The 18,693-nt window shown below is 37.6% G+C and overlaps 1 protein-coding gene across 4 annotated transcripts in view; it reads right to left on the minus strand.

Moving 5' to 3' along the window:
• The window catches only part of LOC149022993 (chromatin modification-related protein EAF1 B-like), a 60,956-nt gene that overhangs the window by 20,146 nt on the left and 22,117 nt on the right, over nucleotides 1-18,693 (minus strand). For all 4 annotated transcript variants that reach the window (XM_089150877.1, XM_089150875.1, XM_089150873.1 and 1 more), the window contains exons 8-12: nucleotides 12,172-12,357; nucleotides 11,903-11,983; nucleotides 2,076-2,136; nucleotides 1,431-1,996; nucleotides 1,259-1,312 (exon numbers count right to left, since the gene is read on the minus strand). In XM_089150877.1, coding sequence (XP_089007003.1) covers nucleotides 1,259-1,312; nucleotides 1,431-1,996; nucleotides 2,076-2,136; nucleotides 11,903-11,983; nucleotides 12,172-12,357 — 948 coding nt within the window. The remainder of the gene's footprint in view (nucleotides 1-1,258; nucleotides 1,313-1,430; nucleotides 1,997-2,075; nucleotides 2,137-11,902; nucleotides 11,984-12,171; nucleotides 12,358-18,693) is intronic.

An 18,693-nucleotide genomic window follows, 5' to 3' on the forward strand; every position in this document is an offset into this window, starting at 1 on the left:
GGCAGCAAACTAGGCATCAGGCTATGCTGCCAGGGGCAAACGTAAGGGCTTCATTAGGTTTGTAAGAGCTAATCTGAGGGTCCTGACTAGGGGCTAGACATGCATGACTGCATCACTAAACCAGATTAGTAGATTTCAAGATATCCCTGATTGCGGGTTAACAGTGATCTATCATCTATCCCCTTGATAAAGTATATAGTCTAGGGGATGCTGATACTAAAGATCTTCCCAAAAACAGATTCTACACCATTTTGATATCATATCTGACCAAGGAATTGAAGGCAATGCATTCGATGTATTTCCAAGGAGAACAAAAGATCCCCTACCAGAAACATGAACCACACCCAAAAACTAAATGATTTAGATTTTCTTTTCTGTGGGAATCCAACAAAATTATCCTCATACAATATCGGCCCTAACCAGAAGCAGCAACAATAACTCAGCCTTATCCCAACTAAAAAGGGTCAGCTACATGGATACTTACCTTTTGATCAGCTCTACTTAAGCTCATATTGGATACAAGGCCTAAGCCAATAAAGTCATTTCTTGCAACTTCTACAAAGTTTATTTTATGCTTACCCCTAGCTTTTTTAGTTCTTTCAATCTGAATCAAATCAGTCCTCCTTACTAGGCCATTTAAAAGTGTCTCCATTGGACATGGCCATGCCACCTCAAACAACTTTCTCATAGCTTTTTATGAACTGGAGCTACTCCTTAAACAGCTCTAATGTGATAATTCCTTTTTCATTCCTAGTATTGCCATTCATCCATCTCAGCAACCTAGCTCTTTTAGTTTTTTCAAACTGAAGTAAATCACTCCTCTTATCTGGGGCATTTAAGGGGCCTCCATTGAACATGGTTGTGCCCTCAAACTACTTTCTAGTAGCTTATGATGTACCAAAGCTACTCCCAAACAAGCTCTAATATGATCATTCCTTACTCTATACTTCCTAGTTTTGCCACTCGTACGTTACAACATCCTCTTTTTATATATGATGATTCTTCTTGACTATCCAACACTCATGCATTATACAACATAGCTGGTCATATGGCGGTCCTATAAGATTTTTCTTTTAAGTTATAAAGGAATAAGTTGATCACAAAAAACCCTGAACACACCTCTCCACTTTATCTATCCTATTTTTAACTCTCTAGGAAACATTGTCCTCTTGGCTAACCTAGAAGCATCTCAAAAAGGGAAAAAAATATCTCTTTCAGTAAGAAAGAATCCAAAAACCAAATAGCAAATAAACCAAACCTGTTCATGTTGAACCATGGAATCAAGCTGCCATCTCTGTTCGTATGCAATCCCCTGCAACCATAGAAGATTCAGGAATTCCTACCACAGGAATTAAAAAAAAAAATCCAGACTGAAAAAATAAAAATAAAAGATCCAAAATGGAAAAAAAATAAATTAATACAAAACTTACTTTGCCAATGGCAGCTTCTGTTGCATGCAGTGAGTTCTTGCAAAGTAAATGCTTAGCCTTCTTCTTCTTCTTAGGTTTTGTTAAAATATCTGCATAATTAAAAGGTGACCGCTTGCTGAATTCTCCTGTTGATTCAACCTCCATAGGTTTTCTAAACTCGGATTCACCATGAAGGGTGCTCTGGTCATCCTGAAAAGAACTAGTGTCTCCACTTGAAGCATCAGTTTTACTAGTAATTGGTAAATTCCCAGCAGCTGCAGCACTGAAAGGGTTTAGTAGCCGCTGCCTGGCTGCAGTACGCATACGCTTTGTTGGAATTGAACCAACAGGCATACTGTTAGGTCTTTTCCCAATTAAAGAGGATGGCTGACTGGCCAGTTTATTCCCCATGCCATAAGACAACTCAGAACCAACTTTATACGACCTTGGAGAACATGATGTCAGCAATGTTTTCCGCTTCCTCTGAGCAAATTTTGAATATTTTTGACCTTGGAAGTTTCCAGGAGAATAATACACTCCAGTTTCTACTCCATCCTCCTCATATGCATTCTCTCGAGATCCAAACTCTGAATCCAAAAAAAACTCTAGTCAAGCGCATGAATTGTTAGCAACGAAGAAGCAACCACAATTTCGCATGATCAATACCTGATAAAGCATCACACATAGATGTATCAACTTCCCCCTGTCGCATACTGTTGCCAGTTTTCTGAAATATAAGAAAGAAAAATATGCATATGGTAAGCTAGAGAAAAGTGGCATTTAAGAACGAAATGTATGAACAAATGAATAAGCTGTTCAACAAAAGATCAGCCAGGGAAAATATTTTTGTAAAAGCCCTGTGAATATCTGATGTCTCCACTATGAGGTGACTCCAGAAGTTTATCCTTGAAGTGCCATTAACAGATTCAGCACCTCAGGTAGGGGTATATTTGGCATCCATTTGATTCTCCTGAGACTATATTATTAATTTTCTGCAATGTCAAAGAGGTCTATTTGAAGAAAAAAACTGTCCAGTTCTCAGATTAATCACCATAAAAGAAACTCATTTTAATGGGGATCTTTGCAGCAGACAATTCATTAGAATAAGAATCGAAGTGCTTCCACGTAAATCACTGGAAAATCAGAATCCATACTAAAAACAACTTAACTACCTGTATATAGATTCAAGATATAGATACTTATATATACTAGTAAAGTCACATGTGCAAATGAAATTGCTTCTATCTGTAGATTGTTTTTTTTTTTTTTTAATTAAAAATATTTGATTCAATTTTGAAAAAGCAAGCAAGGGAGTCTTCTTGTCATGGCTTTGAAAAGGGGGTTTAAACTTAATCATTAATTTATAGATTGGTAACTCTTTTATTAAAAAGAAAGGGGGAAAAACTGATATTTCAACTTTTTGTTGGAAAGTTATATTGTGATTCCAAAAGATAAAAAGACGGAAGAAGAAAGAGAATGTAAAGGATTAACTAATTTTACTTTCAAATAACAAAAGTGGGATAAATGAAATTAGTGTTTATCACAAATGAAATTCTATCAAATAATAAATATTATAAATGAACTGAAAAACAGCAAAAAATATTGATGTATTTAATATTCATTTACATTATATGCATATGATGTGTAATACAGTAATAATTCTAATATTAATTAATAATGACTTTGAATTAATGAGTTAGGGAAATGAGGTTCTTGACTACCATATTGCATGCATATAATGTGTAATACAATAATCACATATTTTTATATTAATTAATTATGATTTTGAATTAATGAATAGGGGAAATGAAAATTTTGAGGTTTTCAACCGCCTTTTAAAATTTGATAATATACATTATCATAATATCAAACCTAATGTTCCTCTACCTCCTTCTAGCTGGATCCATGGCATCCATCAAACCTTTACCACATCTTCTTCTTGGAACCTGTTTCGCACCCCCTCCCCCCTGGCCCCCCTTGGTTTGGTTCAAAGGCCATATCTCCCGTCATTCTCTTACCTTTGGAGAACCCTAAACACAACCCTTCCCACCCAATCATTCCTTATTACCCGCCATATCCCTGTGAACCCCAACTGCATCCTTTGTTGGAATGGTATTGAGGACATTGATCATTTGTTTTTTTCTTGTCCTTTCTCTAGTTCTCTTTGGAGAAAAGCCCTTAACTACATTTGGCCCCATTCCCATCACTTATTTGGGTTTGTCTGTGACTGGTCTTGGATATTGAGTAACTTTTTAGGTACCTCTATTTGTGACCGGATTGGTAGGCTTGTCTTTGATGCCATAGTCCACCATCTGTGGTAGGAGCGTAGTCTTAGGCGCTGGACTTCCAAATCCCGCTCTATTGATTATATTTAGAATGCTATTTACTTTGATGTATCCTCTAGGATTACTACTATTCCACATCCCCCGGTTGTTGATTCCCCAAGGAACAGGCTCATTGTTGTATCCTGGGGGCTAAACTCCCAATTTCATCCTCCTCCTTGATCCTCTCCTATGGATCTTTCTTGTAGTTCGGTTTTCATCTCTTTAATTTAATTATTTATTCATCCAAAAAAAAAAATCAAACCTAAAATTCAATGAGAGGATTAAGATAGGTTAGAATTTTAATTTTCTTTTGTGTAAAAAGATATATTAGGATTTGTATTTAGGGAATGAGATTTCATATTTAATATGTATTGAAGTTTGAACATGAAATTAATCTGAAAGAATAAAAGTTGAAACTTAGATGGGATTTTCAATGCCTTTAAGTTTAAAGCAAGATGAGATTAAAATTTTGGGAGATGGGACTTTGTTGTTTTCATATTTCATGTGACCATGATTCTGACCCCTAGACAAAACCCTAAGTGTGGCCCTCTAGATGGCTTAAGGAAGACCCATAGGCTGGCCGAACCCCACCCCCTAGGAGGGGTAATTAGGGCATTTTAGCCAACTTTGACTGCTGGAATTAATTCCAGATTTAGTCCTAGAGTCCAATTTGGTCTTTACTTCTTAATTTGAGTTGCGATTGAATTAGTTAAGTTGTGGATAAGGTAAGACTCTTTTACAAGAAGGGTTTTTTTGGTCTTTTGGGAGTTTGCTTTTGATAAGAATTTGTCTTTATTAGTTGTTGAGTTAGTAGTTGATAGTTGAGTGTCCTAAGGAGTACTTTTTCAAGAGAAGTTCCTTAGATAGATTTTTCACTTATCTAATCTTTTATTTTCAGCATGTGTCTGTTAGATGTTTAAATTCTATTCAAGATTACATGGTGGGATCCTAGTCTATAAAGGAATCCCACTTAGAGTCTAGTTCTTTTAGAGCCTATTGTTTCTTTGCAATTCCTTAAGTATGATTGAATGAAAATTAAATTATTTGCAAGAAATTGGGTTGTGGTCCTCTTTGGGAGGGCCACAGCAGATTTTGAAGTGTTTTTCATCAACAATCAACAAACAATGGTTTTCAAAGCATCCACCTAGGCAGTAAGGCGGTTTTTCAACCTCCTTATTTGCCACCGCTCTGCTGACATGCAGTTTTTTTAACCGCTTTTTCACCTAATCGCTTCAACTTTATCACCTTGTACCTTTTTTCCGCCTAGACACCAAATTGGTCGCTTTGTTTACAGTTTGTACATAATAATATATTTTGTTCAATCAAATTTTATTCTACAAAGCCATAAAACAAATTTAATAGCTAGTCATTTCGGAATTGGGAATCAATTAATCGTTAGATGGACAAGACACTTATTTGGCATCACACTATCATAGAGGTAAGTAAAAATGTAAAATTATTACTTTCATTTTCATACTTATAATTTGATATAGTTCATAGTATGGTGGGAGATCTCACGAGATATCTCGTTTTTTCACCTTGGCGAGACGAGATGGAGGGCAAGAGCAGAGAGTTGGGATATCTCGCTCGAGATCTCGCCATCTCTCGCTATATCTCGCTATATCTCACCATATCTCGCCCTGGATCTTGCTGAAACTCTCAATTTTTACCTTTTTTTGTGGATTTTGGCTGAATTTTCACTTGCAACTACTCTTAGCACATCTACAACAAGGAAGATCAATCATTCTCTACTTGTTTTATGAATTTATGATTTAATGACTTATATAGAACTTCTAATGGTTGTATAATTATTTTATTCTTGAAAATTGAGATTGTGATACTCATATGGATGGAATTTTGATAACATTTAAGTTAGTCGATGCATTTGATATACTTGCTTGTTCTTATTTATATGTCTTAAAGGTTCTATATTACATGTTGTATAACGTTGCATTCCCTAATCCTACTACATTTCGGTTTCACACTATGGGTAGACTTAGAAATCATACATAGGGTTGTTTCTAACAAATCCAAGGCCACCAACATGTTCAAAATGCCTTAAATAAGCTAAATACCAAGTTTCAACCCAATTGGGACCCTAAAACCCACCGAGATGGGCCACCAAGTTGACGCCAAAAAATTGTATATCTCGACTGAGATCTCACCGAGATGGTCGAGATCTCTCTTTTTCAAGGTGGCGAGATCTTCTACCATGGTTCATAGTCATATGTTATGATGTTTGATGAGATGAACTTATGTTTGTGTCTTTTTTTGATAATCTTGCATAATTATAATTCTTGAATGCTTGTTTTCTTTTGGATGAATGTGATTCTTGAATGTTTGTTTAGCTTATAGAAATTTATCAGTTTAAAAGTAGTTGTATTTAAAAAATTTGACCCAACTGCTTTGGTCGCCTTATTGCCACCTAAGCCCCGCTTTGTCACCTAATCGCCTAGGCGGAGCCCCAACCGCTTTGGTTGCCTTGCCGCCTTGACAACCATGATCAACAATCAATCGCATGTTCCAGCAGCCTCCATCAAGTAAGAACACACATCCAGCCCTTCCCCTTCCTCTAATCTCCATCGCAGCCCTAGGAGAACCCACCCCCTCCCCCATCATCGCAGCCCCTTCCCTCCCCTAGACCCATCACAATCACCTCCTGCCCCTCCCCTGTTCTGCGCAAGGCAGAACCTCCCACCCCCAACCCCCAGCCCTTTCCCCTTGCTGTTTCAGACCCCTAGCCACCCTCCCCACTTCTTTGTTTTAGCCACAGAACAGAAAAGAAGGAAAAAATTTTCAGAAAAAGCAGATTAGAAGAAAGAAAAATACAAAGAAAAAAGAAAGAAGAAAGAAAAAAAGAGAGAAAGAATTCAAGACAGGTTTCCCTAGATCCTTCCCGTATTGAATATTCCCTAATTTTACATTTTCCCATATCCATCATAAAATCCCTTGTTCCACCCAATTGGTTTCTTTACTTTCCTTTCAGTTTCCATCCACCCATAGGATTCCATAAGATTTATTGGAATTATTTGCTAGAAGATTTTGGGCGAATCCTAAATTCTAGGAAATCTTCCCAAGAAACCCTAACCCTAGAATTGGATTCACATCACAATGCCTTGAAATACAACTTAAGCTTAAATTAAGTGAAAGTGGATTTCAATTAATGGTGATAATGGCCTATAATTTGAATAGGCAAGGGTTTTTAGGTAAAGAAAATGTAGCCCTGTTTTGGGAGTTCATGCTTTTATTATAGTAGTATGATATATGTAAAAGAAAAGTAATATATAGTAGGGGTTTTGGAGTGCATGCTCTTAGGATAACAAATAACAGTTTTGGTTAAAACAGGACACAACAAGGGACTGGCTACTCAGCCTGACTACTGGACACATAGGGTCTAATTATAAAGACACTATGTCTCACATTAGCTGTAACCACTGGTTAAATCTTTAATCCACTTTTATCATCAAAAAAAAAATAACAGTTTTGGGCATCCTTATGACTTAAAGGTCTAATAGTATGAATGTGCAAGGGTTTTGTAGGTAAGGGAAATATAGCCATGCTCTTAGAGTTCATGCTTTTATAACAGTAATATTATATGGTACATATATCAATCGTAGAAAAGCAAAATAATGTCTTATTTGTTCAAAGTTAACATAGGCTCATACAAGTATATCCAAACAGAAATTGGTTGATACCGACAACTTTAAGGACTCCTAACACTTAGGTGTTTCGAAATCTGAGTAGCTATGTTTTAAATGAATTTCTTTTGGATGGTAGGCTGGGGATCCTCATAGAGAAGAAGCAACTCTCCAATGACACCATATTCTTCTGAAGGTTCGATGCTGAGCCACCATGACTTACAACCTTGGTCAAAACTTCAACATCTCAGAATTCCACATTTCAGAGGTGAAATCCACATGTAACCCCGTATTGTCCTAGTTTCAAACAGGTTTCACGTATTTTGACAATTACTTGGAATTTTATAAATTCTTCTAGTTTCAACCAATTCTAACCAGTATTAGTAATTTTGACCAGTTTTGACCAGCAAATAACACATCGAGTTTTGCTCCAAAAAATACCAGGTTTTGGTTGAACCAGCAACATTTTTTGGGTACAGACAGGGTCAAACTGGTAAGTAGATAGAGATTTAAAACAAACCCGAAAAACTGTTTGTTAGTACCCATATCTTACACTGACCACCACCTGAGTACTCACACAACATAAAAATAGAAAGGGGCTGTGGCCTGAAAAAAGCTAGTCTTTTGCAGAAGGAATCCAAGTCCCCAAAGACACTTCTGGATAAAAAGGAATAAAAATTTAGAAAAGAAAAAGGATAATTGACCCAAGTCATTTTTTATCAAAAGAATCACATTTTGCATTTGCCTCCCCTGGTAACCAAAAAACCAAGGACCCTCCATCATTTTTATAACCAAAATGCCCTTATGCCTTTTAAATTTCTTTTCTTCAACTGGCAGCATATTTAGTTAGAAGATTGTTTCAATACTAAATTGTTGGTATCTTGTAACTCTCTTCAAGATCTAGGAGTTGAAGAAAGGAAATCGAAAGGGCATAGGGGCAATTTGGTCACAAAAATGATGGTATATCCTTAGTTGGCCTGTTTTGGATACCACAGGGGAAGCAAATGCAAAATGTCATTTTGCTGGAACAAACCTCAAGGGATCCAAATGAAAATTAACCCCTCCCCCCAACAAAAAGGAAAAAGTTAAAAAGGGAACGGATGCAAACCAGACCAAAGCCATCCAAAGAGAGGTCCCCCAGGGCTGAAATATGGCCTAGGGTTGCTGCCAGCAACCTAAGGTCCAGCCCAGCTGCATAGAGTTTTTCAATAGGAGAGGCATTTTGGGTACCCCCAGTCCAACCAAATTTGATCCAGTCAAAGTTAAAATCTTGTTAGAAATTCAAGTCGATCTTTATTTAGTTATTTGAGCCCTTTGTTAAGCTATGAAAGAGTCCTAATATAGTTATGAGTCCTAACTAGAGAAGGATTCCTTAAGTGATGACTTTACTAGGAGACTAGTCCTACTTGTGTTGTGTAATTTGAATCATTCCAGGATGAGGCAAGCCAGACTCTTAGTGGAGTAGGAGTCCCAAGTAAAAAGTCATTTTATGTTTGCAATTTATTTTAGTTGAGAGTCCTCGTTTGTTTTGCTTTCCAATTTGAGTCCAAGTAGGATTCTTTCAATATAAGGCTATAAACATAGCCCCATACATGCAAACAAGACAGCTTATCAATTATTAAATGAACATTGTTTTGAAGGTGAGTTGATTGGAGTCACAGGGTTTTCAGGGAGGAAGCTTGCGGCTTCTTGGTGCCAAGGTTGTCAAAGCGTCAAATGGGCCAAGGCGGCCGCCTAGGCAACACCTTATTGCCTTGCTTGGTGTCGCCTGATTTTTCGCCCTCTATCTCCTAGCATCACCTTGTCGCCTTGACAACCATGCAGTTGGTGCTCTCTATAATTGCTGCCATTCTTCAACATCTCTTCCCCATATCCAGTAAGTACACATCCCATCCCTGCCCCTACCCTTCCCCTTCTCTCTTCTCCATTGCACACTTCTCTTTTTCCCTCCCCTAGTCTACAGCAGCCTTTCCCGTTGCACAACCCCAATCACTGCCCCCTTTTTCCCCCCTACACCCTCTTTTCTCTTGCAGCACCACCTTTTCACTCCCCTAAACCCTCACTCCTCAGAAACCACTCTCCCAAATTCCATCCCCTCTAGGATTCAACACCTTCTTCCCCTTTCCTAACCTTCAAACCCAACATTAGCCCTAACCACCTCACTCAAAACCATGGTTGTCAAAGCGTCCACCTAGGTGGTTTTTCAACTGCCTTGTTTTGGACAGCTTAATTGACGCCCAATTTGCAAAGAAACTCCAAGGCCCAAAGTGCCCGTCGGCAACAGAATATGAAGCATGAGCCATACTCAACATCAAGAATCAACGAATCAGTAAATGCCTAGGCAGACGCTTTGACAACCATGGTTTGATGAAATGAACTTATGTTTGTGTACTTTTTTTGAATAATTTTTCATAATTATGATTCTTGAATGCCTTTTTTTTTCTTTTTTTTTTTTGGGGGGGGGGATAAATGTGACTATTTTGAATATTTATTTAGCTCGTTATAGAAAGTATTTGTATTGAAAAGTAGTTTAAAAGTAGTTGTATTGAATAATATTGACCCAACCACTTTGGTGGCCTTATTGCCGCCTAGGCACCGCTTTGGTCGGCTTGCCACCTTGACAACCATGCTCAAAACCCTAATTTCTGAAATTCCTCCTCCAAAACCCTAGATCCTCGATCTACCAATTGCCTCCACCAAATTCCCTGCCCTTGTAGGATTATCATCCCCTCCCTTCCCTATACTCTTGATCCCAATTAGGAACTCTAGCTACCCCTACAAACCCTAAAACTAGAAACCCTAATTTTCTCAAACCCTAGACTTGGAGTTTCAATTCTGAATTAAAATTACAGCAAGGTTCAGATTTGAGTTGCAATAAACCTAACCTTTCCAACCCTAGCTAGGCCCTGAATTTCCACCCTACAAGCCTAAGAACCCCTATTCAGCCCTAATCCCACAACCGAAGGGTTTGAAGAACCCTAATTTATTGCTGGATTCAATTTAACTGATCCTGAAGACTGACCCTCAATTTTGGGGTTACATCAGAAATGCTAAGAGAAACATTAATTTATCCATGATTGTCATAAACTGCTAAGACATGGAGCCAAATTTTGACCAGCATGGTCAACATTTGAAAGAACATTTCCATTGCAGCATTTTCAAAGGAAATGCTAAGAGAAATTAGACAAAGACATTGTTTCACCAGACTGTCTCAATTAAGTGACCAAAATGCCATTTTGTTTCAACCAAACATCCAACAGGCTTTCAACCATTCCACCTCTTTTCAACAGAAAAACAACCAAAATGGTTCAAACTGCTGAGAAAACCCAAAATTTGGCCAAACTGACCACATTTGCTGCTGACTCAATCTTGGATTATGATGGAAAGTACCATCTCAACATTTCAAGTGTTCTTGAAGCATCTTTTTCCACCAAATTGAAATTTTAAATGTAAACACCCAAAATTATTCCAATTCCTTCTGTTTTTTTCCTGGAGTTGAATACCTAACATTACAAATTTAAATATGTGCAATGTATGTGCAAAATAAAATGACATCAACTTGATGTTCTATAAAGTGGGACTTTCTTTGAACAAATTTTTGCAAAAGAATAAGGTCAAATAGCTTGGTTTTCGGGCTAAGAATTTTATGTGTTATTATAGATCAATCTACAAGTTCACATAGGTCTTTTGAATTTCTATAAGAAATTTCATTTTACTTCAAATTAAAAATTACCCAAAAAAAGAAATAAGTATTCTGTTTTAGATTGAAAATTATAAACCTATAGCTGTAATGTTTTCAAAATGAATTCAATGATTAATGTACTGTATCATACTAAGTTATTGAAATTTGGTAATTCTTTAAGGGCAGAAAAATAGAACTTCCAGGGGAATCAGAAAAGCTTTCCTGCTTGTGTCATAACTTTTGATGTGAGTAATGTTTTGCATATTTTTTTCATTCCTAAATCATATTTCTATTGTTTTGGCTGAATAAGTGCATTCTAAGCCTAAATTGTATGTAGAGTTTGGATAATATAAGAAAAAGGAAATTGCAAGCTATGTTGACAATATCACCATTGGGCCCAAAGCCATACTACCAATCTTTTTTATTCAAACATGTGTATTATGCCAGAGTACCATTTCTCTCAGATTAGCTTGGTCCTTTATTACTTCCTCTCTTGTTCTGACCATGTGGCCTCAATTGGATTATACCATTTTCTGAATCACAATTTGTGTGGCATCCAAATTCCACCCCCCCCCCCCCCCCAAAAAAAATGTCATCATGCTAACCCTCCCTCTCCCATGCTCAAATAGACACTCCCTGGAGTTCCATGCCAAAACCACCTAGAGCACATTTCAGTCATTTTGGCAAACTTCTAACAGATTTCACCATCATTTCACTTTGTTGACCAAAAAAAAAATCATTTCACCTAGAAGGCCTACCTACCCAAATCCTGAACCTTGCTGCTAATCAGGCACATCATATCACTTGCATGTACATAGATAACATAGTGACGACAGATGATAACAGTACCTCATGCTGTGCCCAATGAGATTCAACGGATTTTCTGTAGTTTTCCATTGCATAGGGGAGAACAGTGAAGAAAAGGCTTTCCTGGCAATAAAAGAATCAGGTTATAAAGGTCAGTAAAATCAGCATAGTAATCTGAATGAGCTGATATTGAATAAGCAGACAGAATGGGAGGAAATGCAGCTAAGCCATTTCCAAATATCTAACATCCATGAATCTTCAATTTGCATCAGGAGGGAGTGGGGGAGCGAAACACTAATAAAAGCCCATACTTTTGAAAAATGTTCCTCCCGCTCTAGAATGCCAGTATCAGATATCCTATCAGGAGTCACTGGTGCTTCAGCTTGGTGAGGATGATCATGGAAACTATTACATTTCAGGAACCTCACTGCATATCTCTGAATTGCAAGTTGGGGGCTATGGCCACAATTTTGTTCTTTCAAATGTTTGCTTGTTTCCTGGCAAAACAGAAAAATATTGGGTTTGACGTATGAGAGACAGATGTTTTCTGAAAGGCTAATCACTAAATCCAACAAACAAGCATTTGAATCATACCACGACAGATTCTGAACAATATCTCAAAATGGCAGCGTAGCTACTAAATAATGACCATACTGCAAGATATGAATCCATATTAATGGAGGCAAACTCTGAGTGGAACCAGAATACAATTTTTCACTGCACAATCTTTCTACAATCAACTTTAAAGAGCCAATTGTCCTTATCAGAGAAGATTTTGAAATGTTGATTCCTTCCACATTTCCCTAAATTTTAGTGACAGTCAAGGACAAGATTCTTCTAGCACATCACATAGCTTTTATGAAAGATTTTTCTTTTTAGTTCTACATGCTACATATGACTATTTGAACCACTTGTTTTTCCATTTCTCCTATATTGGATAAATTATGAGGCAAGCAAAAATGTAATGGACAACTATCATGACTTCTTAAGAGTAAATAGAAGGAGGTTGTGGAATTTCTCCATACTTTCCACTTTTGTAGGAATATTTTTCAAAGGAATTGATGTATCTTTCAAGATCAGGTCCAAGGAAGTCTTGAGGGAATCATGCACATTGAGAGATTCCAGCTGACTAAAGCAATTTCAAGGCATTCTATGGACAGACTCATTTAGTGAAAGGCTGCCACAGGATCAAAGGACAGCAAGGATGCTAGTCACTTGTAACACTCAGAAGTAGGCTCAGTTGGCAAGAAGCGACACCAAACAATTAAGAGGTCATTGGTTGATTTGGTTCAACTCTCGCTGGGGCCTGCCTATAAAAAAATGTAAAAGTAAAAAGCCAGGCCTTTGTAACAGGAGTGTTACTGTTACTCCCACTTAACTTAGAAGCACCACCAAGATAATAGAGCATCTGGCTTAAAATGTTAATTGACACGTGGACATTAAATACCAAATTCCAGCAAATAGGAGGCTCAATTGTAACTAGAAAGCTTGTCATTCATATCTGTAAATCCTTCTCAAGGGTCCTTTTAAAGCCAAAGGTGACACCTCTTATGCCTCAATTCAGCATCCACATGGGGCAGCATAGGATGATTAGCTAATAGCTCAATACAGTGAGCAAGTTAGAAATCAAGCCTTTATTAATCTAAAACAGTAGCTGAACTAATGAAGAGAACAGAGAAAAGAAGATAAGGAAAAATCACACAGCAAGGATCTGTGATTCTAGCCAAGGAATCCTAGAATCGCAGCCTCTTATTTATAGAACTCAAAAGTCTAGATTACAACTTCAGATGCAAGCCATCTTGCCCTCTAAAAAAGGAAAGAAAAAAACATCTCATGGACTCATGAATCTGTCCAAAATAGAAAGAACCAAAAAGGAAAGTATATGAAATTAGAAAGAACTTGGAAATAGAAACTTTGCTGAAAATAGAAACAATACTTTCTAATTGTCCTAAACCTTGACCACTAAGGAACATTTTCCAAGAAAGTAAAGTAAGCAACTCATGAGCAAACCAAGGCTGTCCATGGCTTGCGCACCAAGGCAGCAGCCTTGGTCAATGTGCAATTCTCAACACTCCCCCTCAAGCTAGAGCATACAAGTCTCCAATGCCCAACTTGCAATAGATAGACAGAAAGTAGGCCTAAACAGTGCTTTAGTGACAACTCAGCTAACTAGTCAGCAGAACTCATAAAGGGAGTCTTAATAATCTTCTTCTTGACTGCATCACGAATAAAGTGACAGTCCACCTCTATATGCTTCGTCCTCTCATGGAATACTGGATTGCTAGCAATATAAGTAGCAGCCTAATTATCACAAAACATCTTCATAGGGGTGGATATTGGAAATCCCATTTCATCCAACAAGGAACAAAGCCACATCAATTCGGCAACAGTGTGGGCCATGGCTTTATTCTCTGCTTCAGCACTAGACCAAGCAACAGTAGATTGTTTCTTGCGCGGTTGTGCCTCCAAGTCACAAGAATTCCATCAAGAAAGGTACAATAACCTGTAGTAGACTAGCAATCAGCCGTAGATCCTGCCCAATATGCATCAGAAAAGGCAACCAAATCCATACTCCGATTGGGTCAATAGATAAGCCTTTTTTTTCGAGCGCATTCTTAAGATACCGAAGTACTCTCATCGTTGCATCCTAATGGGCCTTTCTAAGAGATTGTATAAGCTAACTCAACACACTAACATAATAAAAAAATATAAGGACTAGTAACAGAGAGATAAATAAGCTTCCCAATAAGACTCCTATAACTATGGATATCATCCAACAAGTCACCATCATCCAACCTAACTTCAACTGAGGATCAATGGCAACGCCAATAGGTTTAGAGGGAAGTATATGCTAGTTTCAGTCAAGAGATCCAACACATATTTTCTTTGTGACAAACTAACTCCTTTGTCTACTGCAAATTACCTCAATTTCCACGAAATAATAAAGATTACCCAAGTCTTCGGTCTGAAAATCTTTCTGTAAGTTTACCTTGATTGTATTGATAGTCCCAACATCACTGCATGAAAGAATAATATCAATGTAAACTGCCACAATGATAACACTATCACCCTATCATCTAACAAAAATAGAATTATCAGAATAACACTCAACAAATCCAAACAATTCCAGTCTTGCAAAATTTCTCAAACCAAGCTCGTGAAGACTGTTTGAGTCCATAAATTGCTTTTTGAAGCCTCCAAACATGAGCATTGTCCTCCCCTAAGCAACAAACTTGGAGGTTGCTCCATATAAACCTCTTAAATAAGATCACCATACAAGAAAGCATTTTTTTATGTCAAACTGGAAAAGAGGCCAATCATAATTTACAGCTAAAGAAATCAACGCATCGACTGAATTAAATCTAGCCATAGGAGAAAAAGTCTCAAAATAGTCAACACCATATGTTCGTGTATAGCCCTCAGCCACCAAGCGAGCCTTGAGCCGTTCAACCGTACCATCCGAATGACATTTAACAGTATACACCTACCAGCAACGGACCACATCTTTTCCATGAGATAAGTCTATCAAAGACCATGTACGACAAGATTGTAAAGCATCTATTTCTACATCCATAGCAGCTTTCCAACCAGGGTTTTTAAGGACTCATTCTGATTGGTTGGAACACGAATGACAGATAGAGAAAGGGCAAGACAACGAAAGCTGGGAGGTAAATGACAATGCTCATGTCTGTAGGCTTTATAAAGCAATATATGATTCTATAGACTCAAACAATCTCCATGGGCTTGATTTAATAAATTTATCAAGACAGTGGAATCATTTAGATTTGTCTAGTGTTCTTCTGATAATTCTATTTTCATTAGACGACAGGGTGGTAGTATTGTCATTATGGCAGTTTATGCTCATGATATTATTCTTTCAGATAGCGATGCTAGGGCTATCAATACAATCAAGGCACACTTACAGTAATATTTCCAAAAGAACTCCATTCAGGTAAAGTAATCCGTTGAAGTCTAGAATTGCATCGTTGAGTTTGGGGACATGCTCACCAGCTAGAAGATGTCCTTTGACAGATTTCAGTTCAAGGCTCAATCTTGCAAAAAGTTTAGACACAAAAAACTCACTCCATTGTGCCTTAAGCTTCTCTATATCTATAAGTGCGAGGTTAAAGACATTCAACTCCTCCATCATGCCCTTAAAGGAGTTGTCATAATCCTGTAGAGATTTGTCAACTAGCTGAAATTGAAATAACTTTTCATAAACACTATAAATCTGAGTTATATTTTTTGCCTAGGAATAGGTTTCTTGCAAATCATCCCATATTCTCTCGGTAGTCTTGTGGAACATAACATTGGTTGCTATGTTGGGTTCCATGCTATTCCACACCCAAATTTTGATGATTGCATCATCAAGGGTCCAACTAGAGCAGGATTTGTCAGTCTCAGTAGAAGGTTCAGCCTCATTAAACTTAAGCTTACCTTTTGCAAGCATATAAACACAAACAGCTTGGGACCAAAGCAAATAATTAGAACCACCTTTGAGTTTGATGGAAGTAATCTGAACATTCACCGGATCAACTTTTGATCCCTTGGATTCAGCAGTACTAGTAGTCGAATTAGTAGTAATCGAAGACATTAGAACTAAGGTAGATGTCACACAACCAGTAAGGTAGAAGCTTGAACCAGTATCCCAAAACTTGAAGTAAAAAATAGAAATAGAAATTCTGCAGGATTCAGGCCAAATGGGAAGAAAAAGGATCTGCAAAGTGCAGAAATAAAGGCTGACGAACGAGGGTAAAAACCAAGATGTACTCTTAAGTTTTGGAACCTTAAAAAGTAGGGTAATAAGTAGAAGAGATCAGTTCACATGAATACCCGATCTAACAGTATGTTAACTGCAGCATTAGGTGGCTGCGCACCAAGGAAAACAGAACACAAAAAAGAACTTTAGAAGAAAAGCTGGGAACAGCACTGTTTTGATTAAAATCTGCTCTGATACCATGTTAGTAATCAAGCTTTTATTAATCTAAACAGTAGCTTAACTAATGAAGAGAACAAAGAAGATGAAGAGAAGAGAAGAGAAGATGAGGAAAAATCACAGCAGCAAGGGTCTATGATTCCAGCAAAAGACTCCTCGTATCACCGCCTCTTATTTATAGAACTCAAGAGTCTAGATTACAACTTGAGAAGCAAGCCATCTCTGCCCTCTAAAAAAAATAAAGAAAAATATATCTCATGGACTCATGAATCTGTCCAAAATAGAAAGAACCAAAAAGTAAAATATATGAAATTAAAAAGAACTTGAAAATAGAAACTATACTTTCTAATTCTCCTAAACCTTGATCACTAAGAAACCTTTTCCAAGAAATGAAAATAGGCAACTCATGAGCAAACCAAGGCTGTCCAAGGCTTACGCACCAAGGCAGCAGCCTTGGACTGTGTGCAATTCTCAACAGAGCACTTGTTATGAAGTTGCAGATAGGACTAATAATGATATTTCATACAAGTAGCAGACACTTAAAATATGCTAAACTGCTTCTTTGTTAAGATAACAAGCAGTGTTTTCAAAATTCAGATCCCTTGCATTAGTAATCATAAAAGAAACTTAGAGGAACCCTAATCCAACCCCCCCCCCCCAAAAGAAAAATTCATCAACAAAGGGCCTCACATCTAATCAATCCTTCTGCAAGTAAAAAACCATTGGGTAGAGACACTACTAATTGTGACAGCAACTACAGGGTAAGAGGTGGCATCTACAGTTCATTCAGTCGCACTAAAGTGGATTCATGGAACTGCAGGATTTAACATATTGTCATTTGATAGGAGAGAGGGGAGATGCCTGCTCACAGGAATATCTCATTAAACTGAAGACCAGGATCAAGTAACTCTCCCAATAGGGTACTGTGTGCTTGAAAAAACTTCTTACTGACACAAGAAAGAGACCCAATCTGTTTCATTGACAAATAGAAGCAACTGGACATTGCCTTGAAAAAACTTATTACTGACAAAAGAAAGAGACCCAATCTGTTTCATGACAAATAGAAGCAACTGGATATTGCACCAAATGGAAGATTCCATTTGTTGTTTGACTAGCACAGAATAGTACCAGAAACAGGGAACAGTAACATTATCAAATGGGCACTTAGAAAGTAGAGCTGAGAGGGATTTAGAAATCAGAAACTGATGGGAACTGAGATTTAAAAATTGGACATAAATGGGTTTCACCAAACAAACCAAACCTTAGAAAAGCAAATCAGATTCAGGAAACGGTAAATTCAGAAACATCATAGAAGCAATGGATGATGTGGAGATACGCAACAACAGTACTGTGTGACAGCCACACTCAATTAAAGCTTGAAGGAAAGTTCTACAGGACTGTTGTCCAACCACTTATGGAGTACACGTACATGGTATGAAACGTTGGGCAGTTAAGATGTCTCATATAGTGAAGCTTCATACTGCCAAAAAAGGATGCTAGGATGGATGTATAAAGTGAGGAACAAATGCATCAGAGCTGCTTCGGAAGTTGCCCCAATCAATGACAAGCTCAGAGAATGTTGTCTGAGGTTGTCCAGACATTTGCAATAGAGGCAGGGGATTCCCCAGAAAGGATGAGTGATATGATCCCAGTTGAAGGCACAAGCAGAGCTAGGGCTAGGCCTAAAAATGACAATAGATGAGGCTGCAAAAAATAAACTGCATAGCTTGGGTGTTTTAACAAGTATGGCCTCAAATAAAGCTTTTTGGATGGCAAGGATCCATGTGAAACCATGTAGCTGAGTTTTCCCATCTTTTTTCTTTGTCAAGGCCGAGCTTTTGCTATTATAATAGAAGCCATGGTAACCAAAACGGAAAGGCAAGTTTATAGTTTGAAA

Source organism: Hakea prostrata, chromosome 3 (assembly GCF_041222555.1).
Source record: "Hakea prostrata isolate BN-2017 chromosome 3, UWA_Hpros_2, whole genome shotgun sequence".
NCBI classification, from domain to species: Eukaryota; Viridiplantae; Streptophyta; class Magnoliopsida; order Proteales; family Proteaceae; genus Hakea; species Hakea prostrata.